At 35.9% G+C, this 15,418-nt stretch overlaps 1 protein-coding gene across 7 annotated transcripts; it reads left to right on the top strand.

Annotated features, from left to right (window-relative positions):
• Positions 1-206: 206 nt before the first annotated feature.
• LOC148800535 (uncharacterized) lies at positions 207-15,380 on the top strand. 7 transcript variants are annotated; one of them, XM_088902712.1, is made up of 13 exons: positions 230-678; positions 782-1,031; positions 7,625-7,943; positions 9,275-9,345; positions 9,436-9,494; positions 9,588-9,645; positions 9,751-9,790; positions 12,898-12,996; positions 13,088-13,140; positions 13,251-13,311; positions 13,653-13,744; positions 13,837-14,073; positions 15,019-15,380. In XM_088902712.1, exons 4-13 carry the CDS (start codon positions 9,301-9,303, stop codon positions 15,169-15,171), a joined length of 897 nt encoding a protein of 298 aa, XP_088758838.1. In that variant the 5' UTR covers positions 230-678; positions 782-1,031; positions 7,625-7,943; positions 9,275-9,300; the 3' UTR covers positions 15,172-15,380. The 7 variants fall into 7 exon arrangements, with proteins under 7 accessions (XP_088758836.1, XP_088758838.1, XP_088758837.1 ...); XM_088902711.1 differs by having other exon boundaries at positions 9,272-9,345; XM_088902709.1 differs by lacking the exon at positions 7,625-7,943 and having other exon boundaries at positions 231-678.
• The last annotated feature ends 38 nt before the right edge of the window (positions 15,381-15,418 follow it).

Here is a 15,418-nt window from a genome sequence, read left to right as displayed (position 1 = left end):
TTGATCGGTTTTTATTTTTTATTAGGATAGGCCATCCGTTTGGTTCGAACGGTCAAACCGTTCGACCTAGGAACCGGACCCTGACCGGTTCGTTGTTCGGATCGGTTTTAAAAACCTAGCTGAATTTAAATCGAAGCACGGAATAAATTTCCTTTTGCAGCTGTTTATATTGGCTTCATGTTGTTGGAATCTCTTGGTCATAGATGAACCAATCAGCATTCAAAGAATGAAGAGGAGCATTGTCCTCTAGGAATCATCCAAACCGATGGCCGCCGGAGCTCTCCTTGTCGCCGCCGATGGAGAGAGGGTTCGGTGGAAGGAGGAAAACTTCCAGGGAAAAAAATCTCGCAGTACGAGGTTTGGGGTGTTATGACCGGTTCGTGTCCGGTTGAACCATTGACGAGTTCACGCGTCAAGTGCACAGAACACATGCATTGGTTGCTGCTGAAACCTCATCAACCATAGCAGCAGAGTCCTCGGGAGCATCAAAACCAGCAATTGGACAATACTCTTCCCTTCTCTGCCTCCAAACTTTCTTACTCGGCAACATCCATGTCTAAATATTTCTGGGATTCCTCACACTGATCAATGACAGGATTCTCGACCTCAACCTGAAGTTGTAATGAATCAGTGCCGGAACTTGACTCCAGAACTCCATCGCATTTCTCAGATCGCCCTGTGAGATAACTTTATTATTATTATTTTTTTTCGATAGATCGACTCTGTGATAACTTAATAGATCAGATATTTCGATCAAATTTGATTCCTTCTATTGCTGAAGCCTGAAGGTGAAGGGTACGGATATCCAAACCAAATATCGCGTAAACGGATCGGGTTAGAATTCGAATCGAATTGATATCCGATCCATTTGTAGCCCGGCCGTTATTAGGAAAAGGCGCTCGAATTGGATTTAATCTCCCCACTCCAGTCCGATCTTCCTTCTTTCTTCACCTCCATCGCCGCACAGAGATTATATCCCCTTTTCGGCAACCATTAGCCAGCCGGCGTTGATACGTTCTCTGGCAACATAGGTACGGCATTTAACGGCTTCTTGTTTTGTTTTTTCTTTTTTGTTGAAACTGGTTAGACTAAAAGCTCCTTGGCGAGGTGCTCTTGTTTTTTCTTTTCTTTTTTTTCTTCTTACAGTGCTTTCATTGGGTTTGCTGATTTCTATTGCCAGGATAATGATTGTTGAGTGCTCTCTGAGTTTTCGTTTATAGAGGTGTTCTTTTTTTATTCCTTTTGATATTGTTTTAAGCCCTTTGGATGGTGTTCCAACAATATTTACATTGATTTACATAAGCAGTGCATGAGACTAATTTTTTTATCTTCCCTACTCTGATATCGGAATTATTTGCTTCACGACTTCTCTAGGAATGCTTTTGATCTGCAATTGTTTTTGATATGTTAATGAAATTCTATGCTCTGTTTTATTTATTGATAAGGGAGTGAAGAATTGAAAACTCTAAAATTCTGGGTCCAAACCCATTTGATGTGATACGACTAAAAGTGGCTTTGAGCAAACACCAGTTATGCATAAGTTGATAAAAGCTTTTAATTCTCGTTAGTGGGAAAGCAGGAAATTTTGTATTCCAATGACATAATCAGGGCTAGTTGAGACTTCTGTTTTGGTAAATGACCAATTGAGACTTTGGGCTCAACTGAAACAAGTGGAAGCTTTCTTAAAGGGCTGGCTGGAAACAAGCGAATGAATGCCATTAGATGCAAGGAGTAGAAGTTCCTCCATCAAGATAAGGCCAAGACCATTAATTAGGCAATGGAGCCTGACACGCACTAGTGATACAAATTGGACTTGCCATAATAGACCCAGATTATAATTCAACCATTTCGACAGACAAAAATGTCAAGAAAAGTACAACCTCTCCACTATGTAAATATCATCAACAAAACAGAGAGAAGTGAACTGTTTCAGTACCATCAACTTGGGCTTCATTTGATGTGTAACCGCCATCATTTTTTTCAAGCATACTCTTTCTCCATTTCGGAGGATGGATGACACATTGTCCATGTTGGTTACTTCCAATATGGAGATCTCCACTAAATAGAGTCTCTTCAATAAAGGATTTTCCTATACTAGAATTTCTAAGGCAAACCACCTTGAAAAGTAATAACAATCATAACTAGTCCTATGTGCATCCATCATTATTCATCTTCTTTTTATGGAAAATCTTATAATAGAGAGAAAATAAAAAAAAAAAGAAAAGAAAACTTGTATTTCCCCAAAATATAGAATGAGAATTGGAGATTTCTTAAGGGAGAAATGTGTTTGCATTTCTGAACTTGTTTTTTCTTTTATCTTTCTCCTTTCTGAGACTTTTATTCAGATGGGACAACGTCTGAGGTTACCCTAGTTGAAAAAAAAAGACTCAAAAGATCATAGATTCATTTAATACACTAGCAATCTCTGTTTTAAATATATTCAAAAACACATTAGATATGTTTACATATAGATTAGCAAGATATGTGGTGAAATAATTGTATCTATACCAAAATATGTTTCTTGTTATGTTTTGAATAAGGACCAAAACATTTAAAGAAATAGCATTTTCTTTTTGATGGATAACTTTTATTAAGATGGGTTAAAGAATAAAATAGGACTAAAAAATTTTTCTTAGTGTTAGGTTAAAAAATTAATACATTATTATTATTATGTGTTTTTCACATAGAAATAATCCAAAGAATTATGATCAATTGTTCTCATTCTGTGAATCAGAAATATGGTTCTCAGGATCATTGTGCAACAAGGGGTACTTATTTCAAGCCTTGGGTCGGGTTTCTAATTTGCAATAATTGATAGGATCAGTGTTTTAAAAGGCGTGGGAGGTGTACACTTGGAGGCGAGGTGCCCCCAAAATCTGAGGCATACGCCTCATGCGCTCTTTTCATGAGGTGTGCTAGAGGTGTATGCCACATGTGCTTCACACACTCCTCATATAAAAAGACAAAAAAAGAAAAAAGAAAAAAAAAAAAAAAAAAAAAAACAGGAAAGGGAAGGACAAGAAAGAAAGAGAAGAAAAAAGGGGAAAAAGAAAGAAAAGAAAAGGGAAAGGAAGGGAAGAAAAGATAAGGAGAAAGAAAATGGGCCAGGGGCGGAGCCCCTGGACCCCTTGGCTGGGGGGCTTCGCCACCCAGATCCCCCTTTCAACTGGTGCTATGCATTCTTCACTCTTCTTAATATAAAAGATTTTTATTAAAAATAAAGAAAAATGAGATCCTCCTTCCTCTTCTTCCTCCTCACCCCCTCCCCTTAAGGAGGCTTACACCTCCTTGCCTTTTGATGTGAATTGGATGGGGTTTTGTTACTAGTAGCTTAAAATTTAATCTTTTCCTTTTTTTTTCTAGTGCATCTTGTTGTTGTTCTGTTTCTGTTTCTTTTTCTTTTCCATGAACCATGTTTTCACTCCCTTGTCTTATGATTTTTCAGTATACTAAATTTTAATTATAAATCACATGTTAATGATAAGAATGCTCTTCGATGTGATTTTTAATTTTGAAGAGACTATTGTTGGGGAAGCCTCTTGGTCTTTGTGCACGATACTTTTTTATCTATGTTTTTCCTTTTATCTTTTAAAGCATGTAGCAATTGGTATTTAACTATGTATTCAGAATTAAGGATAACTTAATGGTTTAGAAATTTGAAGTGTGCATTTAATCGGTGAACCCTGTACAATAATGAATCAAATGCTTATCAGTAAGGTTATGAAGTTTGAGACTTTGAGTTTATGTTTGTAAGTTACATCTACCAAACTGAATGCCCAAGTTACATGGGAAGCAGCACTTGGTTTGTCACTCACAAATTTCCATGATTCCACTTGGTCCCATTCTAAATTTTTGTTCCTAGTTCCCTATAGAGAGTGCTGCTATGTCAGTATGTTTTCCATTACACACACCGGATGAAAGGGAATTATAAATGAAAAGTAAGTCTTTGTTTTCTTGGTTTGTACTTATCTATTATGCATGGCACATTGGTAGCATGAATGATGTTTTCTAATACCCATAGCAGTTCCTATGAAGTCACTCTTGGGAACATAGGAGTAGCTCCAATAGGTGATAAAATGACAGAAAGTAGACTAAGATGGTTTGGTCATGTGCATAGAAGACCATCAGCAACACCCGTAAGAAGAAGTGATTTGTTGCAAATTGAAGGGGCTAGAAGGGATAGGGGTAGACCAGAAAAGGGACATGGGTAGTAGTAAGAAATGACTTAAGTGACAATAATTTACAATGGATATGACATTAAACAAAATGGAGTGGCAAAACAGGATTCTTGTAGCCTACCCCATATAGTTGGGATAAGGCTTGGATGATGATGATGTTGATGAAGAAACTTGATCATTTTCCTCTTACATGTCTGTGATTTCATTCACATGGAATCATTGGTCACGACTATCTGGGATCTTGGGAGGGGTAGACTGAGTATAGTACTAACCTTTGGCATCTTTTGTCACAAAGTGGATATTTTGGCTTGTGAAATTTCGGTATAGGTATGAAGACTTATTTAGAAGTTAAACTTCAGTAGGATCTTAACAATCAATTGAATCCTTTTTAGGGTTCACCCAAACTATTTTTTCTGTATTTAAAAATACCTGTAGAAGATTGGATAGTCATCTGACCGGTTCTAATGTAAGAATGACAAACTGAAATTGAATTTACTGATAAAGAAATGGATAAACAATGCTTCTGAATAAAGATCACTTTTGAAAATGATCCATATTGATTTGAGTTCCCATTATTGTCTCTCTGCTATCTGATGTCTGTTCTCTTTTGCCACATCTAGGGAAGAAAAATTGCTCCCTAGCCATCTTTGTGAATTCTTGTTGAGTCAATTTGCCAAGATTTCAGAATCCAGTTCAACATAAGAAGCCTTACCCTAATTAATCCAAGTCATGCAGCAAAAAGAAACATTGGAAGGATTGTGAATAAATGCAGTGTAAATAACAATAAAAAAATAAGTGCAGTACAACAGAAAGTGTTAAAAGGCTGTTTTCCTGGTTCCACCTGTCATGTTCTGCACTCCCAGAATTAGGTTCTTTAATTTTCCTATTTATATACCTATCTTTCCTCTTGTAGTAATGTACAATCTAATCCCCTCTGACCATTCTAAGTAATTAAGATCATCCAGAGGTATGACAGCCATAGGGAAGGATAAATCTATACCCCCACACATCCCATTCTGCATTGAGGAAACACCAGATGTGGCAGAATCTTCAATACTCTTGGTAACTGCTTCAGGTTAAACCTAAACAGCCACACAAAAACTGCAGGGCAATGCAGTCCCACACCACAACAGGTTTATTTTTCTTAGTCCACACAATTTCTCCCTTTCACACAATGTACTAATGCTGGAAATTACAGTACTGCACCAAGGAACTGTGGAGCAACCACCTTTCGGACCTAACAAAGCCCTACAATCGCCAAAAATTTCAATCATCTATTATAAGCATAGTTGTCAAGGTGACGCCTAGTCGACAAGGCGCCCTTGGAGGCTCACCTCACCCGGTCACCAAGCAGTTTTGCATACTGTGTAACAAAATATTTTTATATTGTTATTTTTTTTAGATTATAATTATAAAATAAACATTATTAAAGAAAAATATTCATTTTTTGTGTTTATAAACTAATTTATTTTTATTATTTTCTTATTTGTTAGGGTTTAATCAACACAAACATTGCTAACTGCTGTATTGAACCCTCAATGACTTAAAAATCGGAACCAATAAGTAAGGGAAGAACTTAAAATTTTGTCTAATCAACACATTTCTTCTTCCACATCTTCTTCTTCTTCTCCTTCTTCTTCCACCTTTTCTTTTCTTCTTTTCCTATAACAAAAATAGGGGTTCAGCCCCTATATTTTTTGAATTTTCTTTCCTTTCTTCTTTTTCTTCTCATAAATATGTTGATTTTCTAGACTTAAACATGAAGTTTATAATTTTCTTATGAGAATTATGGATAGTTATTAAAGAAAGTTGGTTATGGAACCTATGGAACTACCCTAGGATATGTGATTTTTACTTAAAAAAATCCATCGCCTAGGCGACAAGGCGCCCCACTGTTGCCTAGGCGATGGAAGAGCAATTTACAGTCACTACTCACAGCAATTCATTCAATCACAATTACAGACCACTGTTAGTTTCTTTTGCTATCTGCACTCTTTGAACACAGTTTATTTGTTAGATTAGGCTTTTTTAAATTGCCTAGAAGATGTTCTATTTAATTGTGGAAGTTTTAAGTCAGGCTATGTGTCCAACATAGAAGCTGGATGAGTAGGCTGAAGCCAACTTTGTTGGTTGCAATGGAGGCAGATATGAAATGGTTATAAACCCTTTGTTTCTATAGATTATGTTTCTCATGGGATGTTGGATTTATCAGATATTTGCTTGAAAATTCCAATCATCTTTGGGTGGTTCCCCCTGTCTTATGGTTGGGTTGTATTCAAATTTTCTCTCAATAAAACTCTCTTGATCTTATTATCAATGAAAAGAAAACATAGGTAGCATTTACAGGATTGCTGAAGATGGAATGTTTTGAAGCCTACAGAATAAAATGTTTGAATTTCATTTCCAGAGTTTGGACAAATGAGGAACCAGAAGTAGCATTTACAGGGTTGCTAAACCAATCAGCCCATACTATTTCTGTGCTGGAGATGTCTTCAAAAAGAGTTGTTACTATTGTTGAAGATAGACCATGATCAAAGAGATTGAGAGAGGGGAGACATAGTTTCACTTTTCAAACTTCTCTTGGAACAAATTTGTAAATTTGAGTTATGAAGGGATTGGATCTTCACCAAATAGAAGTGAGGATATGATTCCAGGGGCCTTAAATCTGATTCCTCCCTTGCTTTCCGAATTCCCCCACCCAAAGATACCTATAGTTTTTATTATATTTGATCTTTGTAGTTAAACTTTAGTTGATGCTTGGATACAAGGCTATCCAGTCTATAGTTTTTATGTCTTTTTTCTTTCTTTATTCATGTTTTCTTTATCTCTTCTATGTGAATTGAATGTCAAACTATATATCCATTTCAAGAATAGTAATTATAAGTCAAATTTTGAATTTTTTATCAGGGGTAAAATTGGAAATTTTGGTTAATTCTAACTCCAGCTTACAGATGAACTAAACAACATCAATTGGAATCCGATTCTGATTCCTGTCTGAATCAAACAAGCAGGGGAATAGGCCATTCTGATTCCAGTTCTGATCCTATCCCAGCCACAAACCAAACGGACCCATAGTCTTATCAGATTGGATTTGGATGTACCCATCAGTTCCATGGGTTATGGTTGTATCCATGCTCATCACCCTCTTTGTACCTTTAGTGGCCCTCATAAACAGCCTGCATCTTCAATATAGCCAAGCACCTGTGTAATTCATCAATTGAAGTGGTTAGAGCATAATAAAGTAGACTCAAACCCAAATATACAGATTCAGCTATTCTCTCCTCTCTTTTTGCTTTCATATGCTGAAATTACTTCAAATAAATTGATATTCATGGTATTTAATCATTACTCTACTTTATTCTTTTCTTTTTTGTTTGTTCTAGAAAGGCATATGCTACGAAGAGGTTAAAGAGGTTTTAAGTTATGTTCTTCGATCTTCCTTTCAGGTCTAATTAACCTGCTCTAGTACCATCTTAAACAAGAAAGGAGAAGGCTGGAGAGAGAAGGAGAAGAGAGGAGAGAAGAGAGAAAAAAAGTAGTTTGAGAGCCAAAAGATTGGCCTGGCAGCGCCAGCTCTTGTATTTATATTAGGGTGATCATAAAATAAAAGGAAATTACAGTAGTTCCCCTGCGGTACTAATACTGAACATAAAACAGCCTTTTAACAGAATGAATTTTTAAGAAAATAGCTTTTGATGTGAAATTCAGATTCTGCAGTCTGAAGATTCCATCTCCAACACTGCTCTTGTTATTCATATCATCCAGGTACATGGAAATTACCTGTATTTGTAGTTTACTACTTATTCCTTGGAGGGTTATAGCAGCTGTTCCCTGGATTTCTATTAGGAATCATTTGGGTGTTCTTAGGAGTTAGAAGCCTCGGCTTTTATAGTTGATGTATTGGTGCTAGCTTTGTGATATCTTATGGTTTTCCTCTCCTAAGTTTTTTGTTTGTATCGGGGCGGTCTTCTTTTTCTGTATTAACTGTAATTTTAACTCTTTCATTCTAATATAAGTTCCATTCTAGCTTTGTGATATCTTATGGTTTTCCTCTCCTAAGTTTTTTGTTTGTATTGGGGCAGTCTTCTTTTTCTGTATTAACTGTAATTTTAACTCTTTCATTCTAATATAAGTTCCGTTTTAAATGCCACAAAAAATCATACAGAACTCTGTTTCTCATTGTCCACACAAGCATAAGGAACAATTTTTATTTAAAAAGAAGGCACAAAAAAGAATTCAATACTGGAGCTTTATTTTGTTTTCCTAATACTTTAAAACAGTTGTAAGGCAGCTATGCTGTATGGACAAGAGTTTTAAGCAATCAAGAAATGTATCCAAAAACTGAGTGTGAAATGTGTATGATGAGATAGATGAATGGAAAAACTAGGAAGGATAGGGTTGGAAATGAAATTATTCAAAGGAACCTAGGAGTATCTCCAATAGGTGATAACATGAGAAAAAGTAGACTAAGATGGTTTGGTCATGTGTACAGTAAATGGTGAATTGGTGATGGTTTGGGTATCAAGGTCAGCCAGTTTGGTCAATGCCTTAGCTAAGCAGAATGAACAGGAATTACTTGTTGTGGTCACAGATGTATTCATGTAATATCAATGGTGATGATGAGTGGGGAGGATTAGCTTAATGCTTTCGTGAGATTCTCTGCATTTTGTACATAACCTATTCAAAGGTAATGCATTACCCAATGTTGGTATCAGGTATCTGGGGTCTTGGGAAGGGTAGACTGGAATACAGTCCTAACTTTTGGCATTTGTACATAACCTATTTCTTTTCATAAATTAAATAAGTCTTTAAAGACTGAGGTAGACATTCAACCTCTAGAGCAACTGTCTTCCACTTGGTATACAATTGTAAATTTTATTTTACTACGGTAGGTGTGGGAACACTAATGGAAAATAAGGACAATGCTGGATCAACAGTTACTTAGAAAAGAATTTTCAATTTTTCATCAACCTCTTCCAGCCCATTTGGATTTTTTGCATTCAGTATTGCAACCATCACAAAGAATAATAAGATAAAATGATCATTTTGTGCTGGACCATGTGTATATCTAACCTTATACTACTATATTGCAGCAGACAAATCTAAAAAGAAAGGAGGACTAATGGAACCAGAATCTGTTGATACTAAACCTGCTGCTCCTAGGAAGGTTTGTTTTTATTCTCGTATCTTATCCTATCTGAAAATGGAATGGTCTATTCTCTCCATGTTTTCTAACGAGTTATTTTATGTGCTACAGGTCAGATATGCACCAAAAGCTCCTCCTCGTAGAGCACCCATTACTGCTGCACCTAAAATGTAACACTATGCTGTCATATTGCATCTTCACATGGTTATTGGTTAAATCTGATTACTTACTTAAAATCATTTTTTGGTCCTGCCTGCTAACAGTGAAGAAGTTGAGGATGTAAAGGCTTCTCAAACAAAAGAGTTACTGCGGCGTGTCAATGTACTTTTGTTTTCATTCTTTTCATTATAAGTATCAATTTCCTTGTGTTTGATGAATACTATGTTCCTTAAGTCTGTGATATGATTTACTATTGTGCATTTCTAGGAAAGTTCTGTTAAGGGAAGGCCTAAAGTTGAAAGGAAATGTAAGTTATCTTCTACTGTTTTTCATATGATGATTTTTGTTAATACTGCACTAAGATTATAACTCCAATACCTTCTATCCTGGTTTCTGGTTACTTCTATCCTTCACTTCATGTTGGTAATAAAGTTAATTGTAGGATTTGATGAATTTCTCAATGTGACACTAATTTCTGTTGCATCTGTTTGGGCTTTATTATGGCTTAACCTAGCGGTACTTCTCTTCCATTCCATCTTCCCAATAGATTTCAATTTTCTAGTTTTCATGCTCACTTTTCTATGCTTCCTTTACCCCCAGGCAAATTTATATTTTTAATGATTACAAGAAGGTAATAATGTCTAAAAATGAGAGATTTCCTTTGGGAGCCTGGTGAAGGGAAGAAAGATCATTTGGTTAGATGGGATAAGGTGATGCAATTGAAGATTGAGGGGGGTCTGGGCATTGGAAATGTTAAGTTGAAGAACTCGGCCTTATTGAGTAAATGGCTCTGGAGATTTCCTAAAGAAAATGAGAGGCTGCAGACTAGAGTTATTTCAAGTATCCATGGGCTGTCAAACAACGGCTGGGATCCAGACTGCTTACATAGAGCTACTCTGCTGTTCCTTGGAAAAGGCTATCCATGACAATTTTCCTGTGTTCCTCAATCACATAAGGTATGATTTGGCTTTGGGTCAGAAAATTAGATTTTGGGAGGATATGTGGGTAGGGGAAGCCCCCCTTTCGGAAGTTTTTCCTTCTCTCTTTGAGCTTTCTAGTTTCAAAGTTAAATCTATTTGTGATTTTATCAGCTCTTCCTCATCCCTTTCAAACCTGAGTTGGAATCTTGGCTTCACTAGAAATTTGAGAGAATCTGAAATTTCCAATGTCTCAGCTTTGCTTCTTCGGTTGAGTTCAATATGTTTGGGGGAGGGTGGTTCAGATTCTAGAGTGTGGACCCTTAGTCAGTCGGGCTCTTTTTCCTGCAAGTCCTTTTTGAATTCTCTTATCTCCACCACCCCCTCTCCTCATTTCCCTGTTAAGGAGATATATGGTCTCAGCCCATCCCTCCAAAAGTAAGTGCTTTTTGATGGGAAGTGTTTAATGACTCCATTAACACCTGTGATTTGCTTTAGAGGAAAAGACCAAATTGGTGTTTGTCCCCAAGTTGGAGCTCTTTATGTAAGTTGTATGGTGAGACTGCCTTTAATCTTTTGATCTCCTGTCCTTTTGCTACTTCTATTTGGGAGTGGTTTTCATCTCTTTTTGGATGCAGTTGTCTTCCCCCTGATTGTCTGGAAAGTGTTTTTAGCTCTCACCTTTTCAGCTGCCCTAAAAGAAGAGGCAGAATTATGTGGAGATGCACTAGAGAAACAGTGATCTGGACAATTTGGGAGGAAAGGAATCTAAGAATCTTTGAAGACAAGGAAAGAAGTAAAGAAGCAAAGAAGCTGTGATTGAGGTGATTACTCTCAGAGTAGCGCATTGGGTGATTACTTTAAAGCTCTTTGCTGACTTTAAGGTTGAAGATTTCTGCAGATCATGGGGAATAATTGCAGGTTCTTCGTCTAGAAGACAGATTGTTCATGAGGCCTGGTCTCCTCCATGTGTTGGGTGGAAGAAATTAAACTTTGATGGTAGTTGTATGGGCAATCGTGGACCATCGGGTATTGGTAGGGTAATTAGGGAAGAAAATGGAAACATTCTAACTTTGTACTCAGGTTCTATTCAGCATGGAGATGTGGTGAGATTAGAATTATTGGCAGCAGTCTATGGAGTAGATAAAGCTAAAGAAATGGGGATTACTAAGCTGATTATTGAAGGTGATTCAAAAGTAGTTGTGGGCTGGTTGAAAAAAGGGGAAGGAATCATATGGAAGTTAAGGAATGAATTCAGGAGATACAAGCAGATTTCTAAAGATATGAAGATCCAAATAAGATAGATTAGGAGGTCTGCAAACAGTTTGGCTGATGGTCTGGCAAAGCAAGGAACTCAAAGACACTCTATGTTCTGGGCAATTCTGTAAATAGTGAATAGTTTCTGGGTGGCTTTGTTTTTGTGCCCACAAATCATTGTTGTATCTCTATTTTTTAATCTAATCAATCAATTTTGTGTTGTTGATAAAAAAAAAAAAGTCTAAAAATGGTTGTGGGTTCAAAATTTCTAAATCATATCCAAAGGTTTGAACTTATCATAATATTTTACTCCATTTGATGATCTAAGATTAAGGCACCAAGTCTCTTAGTTCTTCATATTGTTCTTTTGACTTCTTCCTATTTCTCTAAATAATCTCATTGAGAGCATTGTAAGAATTTCTCCTTGTGTTTCAGTCTTTTAGATTCACTAATTAGGCTTTTGGGTATGTCACCCATTCTATTTTGATTTGATAAGGGAAGATTTGTTGACATTCCTCTATTATGTGTTTTAACAATGTTCTCAAAGATGTGGCTATAGTTATCCAAATCATTGTAGCTCTTGATGTTTGAAGCTCGCCTCTCTTCTCAAATTGGTGTTACAACTAACTTATCATATGCTTTTTACTAAATCAATCTCTAAAAGGACAAATTAAGATATAATCCATCACCAAGAGTTGTATGCATGTAAGAGTTGTCTAACATTGGTATAATTCCATAACTTAAGAATCAAAGTTTTCTTGATCCTTCTCTTAAACACAAAACCAGCTACTCAATTGAAATCATCATCTAATACAAAATTCTATCATATCAATTGATACTAAACTAGAAGACATCAATAAGAAAAAAGTTAATCACTTAGAAGATAAATTGGTCTAGTACCACGAAGTCAAGACAAAGAAAGTAAAATGTCAAAAGTTTCACCAGTAAGAAATTCTTGATAACAACTTTTCTTACTAAAGCAGAAGCTAAACAATAACAACACTTAGTTATATGTTGGGCCAGATGTGTGGGGGAGGTTAAATTCATAAGTGGGACCTCATTGCTTATAGAAGTCAATTAGTCGACCAATAGAATTCCAGGTTTGAGCCTCCTTAAGTCCATGCTATGTATTCTTAAAGGAAGGTAAATGCTAACAAAAGCATGGATTAGAGTAGGTAAATGGTACTACTTTATTGATAAATCAGATACCTGTTCTTATTTCTGGTTTTATTACTTTCAGCAGGACCTGCACAAGTTGCATTTGGTTTTGGACCTTCATCAAATTATTTTATGTCATATGGCTCTTCCAAAGTTGGTGCTAGTAGCAGTAAATACCAAGGTTTGGGTTCTGATGGTTAGAATGCCTTCTTTTGTGGAACTGGGTAACCAACAAGGCTAAGGCATATAACCCCTCTGATGCATTTTTGTAGATGGAGTTCATTCATCAACACATAGAATGGACAAAGAATACAAAGAACCCTGGGTAAGCAAACACTGACCTGGCTCCATTCCCAAAATCTCATAATGTGTATTCCTACATTCTCTCTCTCTCTCTCTCATGCTATCTTACAGTTTCCCCTGATGGCTCTGTAGGACTACTACTCTTATTATCCTGTTGCCCTTCCTTTGAGAAGGCCATACTCAGGAGACCCAGGTAAGTTTGAGGCCATACTTAAGACATGATATTTCACTGCACTCATGGTAAAGAAATAGGTGGCACTGTCCTCAACTACATTAACTTTGTCACACAACATCTTTTGAGAACCTGTTTATAGTAGGCCAAAAAAAGTTCTCAAAAGATGCAGCATTTTCTTGATGCACAATGCTAGGCTGCTTTTGTTTCAATGTAAAACAGGTAGAATACAATGTTTTTGCTATAGAAGGGGTGGGAATTTAACTGACAATTTTTAGTTAAAAATTTATTCTCTTTTACGTTGAAGCAAATGGTGAAAACCTTGTCGTAAGATTGCTCATGTTTAGCTCTATTACTTTCAGTACTTCTTGATGAGGAGGAATTTGGGGAGGCTTCAGAAGAAATTGCTTATGATGAAAGCTCTGTAAAATTGGCTACAGAGCTTGACCTAATGGTTGGTAATCATAAAAATGCAAGATCAAATACAATGTTACTATTACAGGCAAGATTTAGAAACCTTTTAAATTCTTGTCCAATGATTGACAGGAGGAGAATAAAGAAGCAAGAATGATCTTCCTTCAGCTACCATCATCTTTGCCCCTAGTTAAGCGGTCAGCTACAGCAAACAATGATGGAACCAACAGTGGTTTGAAACAATTCAGAGATGGGGTTTCTTCAGAAAAGCCCTGCGAATTGGAAGAGTTGCCTGCTGGATTCATGGGTAAAATGCTAGTATATGAAAGTGGTGTCGTTAAGCTAAAGCTCGGGGATACCCTATATGATGTGAGTAAGAGTAAATGTGATAGTTTTAATCTTGGATCCACCTTCATGGCTGCATGTTTCTTATTTTTGAACCAGATAGACTTAGTTGCTTTTCAGTATGCCTTTATTGGCTCTATATATAGACAAATAGTTCCAACCTTGATTCTTGAGTTCTCTTTGTAAAAGAAAAGTTAGAATATTTTTATACCTTTATTCCTAGGGGTGCTCATGGTTCGGTTAACTAAACTTTGGGTGCATTTTTCAAACCAAACTAGTATCACCTGTTTTTGGAAAACTGTGAACCAAAACCAAACCAAAGCCAATCGGTCAGCCGGTTGATCAGTTCAGTCGATCAGTTTTTTTATATTTATATTTATAATATTATTATAAATAAATATATAAATATATTATAAAAATACATATAATATATTATATTATAAAAATACTATGAAATATATATGAAAAACATAAATAAATAAATAAATATTATCTATAAATATACATATACCAGTCAGTTCATTTAACTGGAATTTTTTGTTTGGTTTCATTGATTTGGTTAGGATTTTTGGTTTTTGATGATCATCCTTACTTTTTTCTTCTGCATCCCATTCTTTCTCGTTGTTGTGATTAGACATTCATGTTAATAAAAATGAAACATAATTTTTATACTTGAATTTTTTATACTTGTAAAAGTCAAAATGTTTTGCAAGTCTTATGATATTAACCTGTAGGAAGATTAAACTGTAGCTGCATTTACTCCTTGTTGCGATTTTTCTTGTTATCTCTGCTACCCAATAGGAGCATATTTTGTCCTTCCACCAAAAGTGTTCTACATTGTTTAATGACCAAGTCTGCCCAAACTAGTACCAAAAAATATTGCAAGTATCTGAATTTCTGTTGTAAGAGTAAAAGTAATTCAGTTTTATTGTGATACAAGTAGTACATAATTTCTTGCTTTGCTTGCAGGTTTCCTCAGGCATGAATTGTGTTTTTGCTCAGGATGTTGTTGCAATCAATACTGAAGAGAAACATTGTTGCATTCTTGGTGAGCTCAACAAGCGTGCCGTCATAACCCCAAATATTGACTCAATCTTGAATGGTATGACTGACTTAGATTAGTTTTTGCTTGGTTACATGAGATTTTGGCTTCATGAAAGAAACTCAAGATTTAATAGTTGTTGAGGAAAACTGTATAGAAGCTTGGCAATGCTTTGTTTCTACCATTGTAGTAGCATGGACTTGTCCCATAAAGCCATGACATTTCTCCTTAAGCTATATTGTTCTTTGTTCCTTAACCATAAATAATAAAAATAAGTCATCGATTTGATTCAAGAAAAGTTCATAAAATGCCTTGCTTTTTTATACA

This window comes from Nelumbo nucifera, chromosome 4 (genome assembly GCF_055504915.1).
Source record: "Nelumbo nucifera cultivar China Antique chromosome 4, China Antique-T2T, whole genome shotgun sequence".
NCBI lineage: Eukaryota > Viridiplantae > Streptophyta > Magnoliopsida > Proteales > Nelumbonaceae > Nelumbo > Nelumbo nucifera.
This window is presented reverse-complemented; position numbering and strand designations above follow the sequence as displayed.

Coding starts and splice junctions, on each gene's coding strand:
- LOC148800535 (XM_088902710.1), top strand. CDS start 9,301: ATGGAACCAGAATCTGTTGATACTAAACCTGCTGCTCCTAGGAAG. Junction 9,646..9,750: donor AGTTACTGCGGCGTGTCAAT/GTACTTTTGTTT, acceptor GTGCATTTCTAG/GAAAGTTCTGTTAAGGGAAG. Junction 12,997..13,087: donor TAGTAGCAGTAAATACCAAG/GTTTGGGTTCTG, acceptor GCATTTTTGTAG/ATGGAGTTCATTCATCAACA.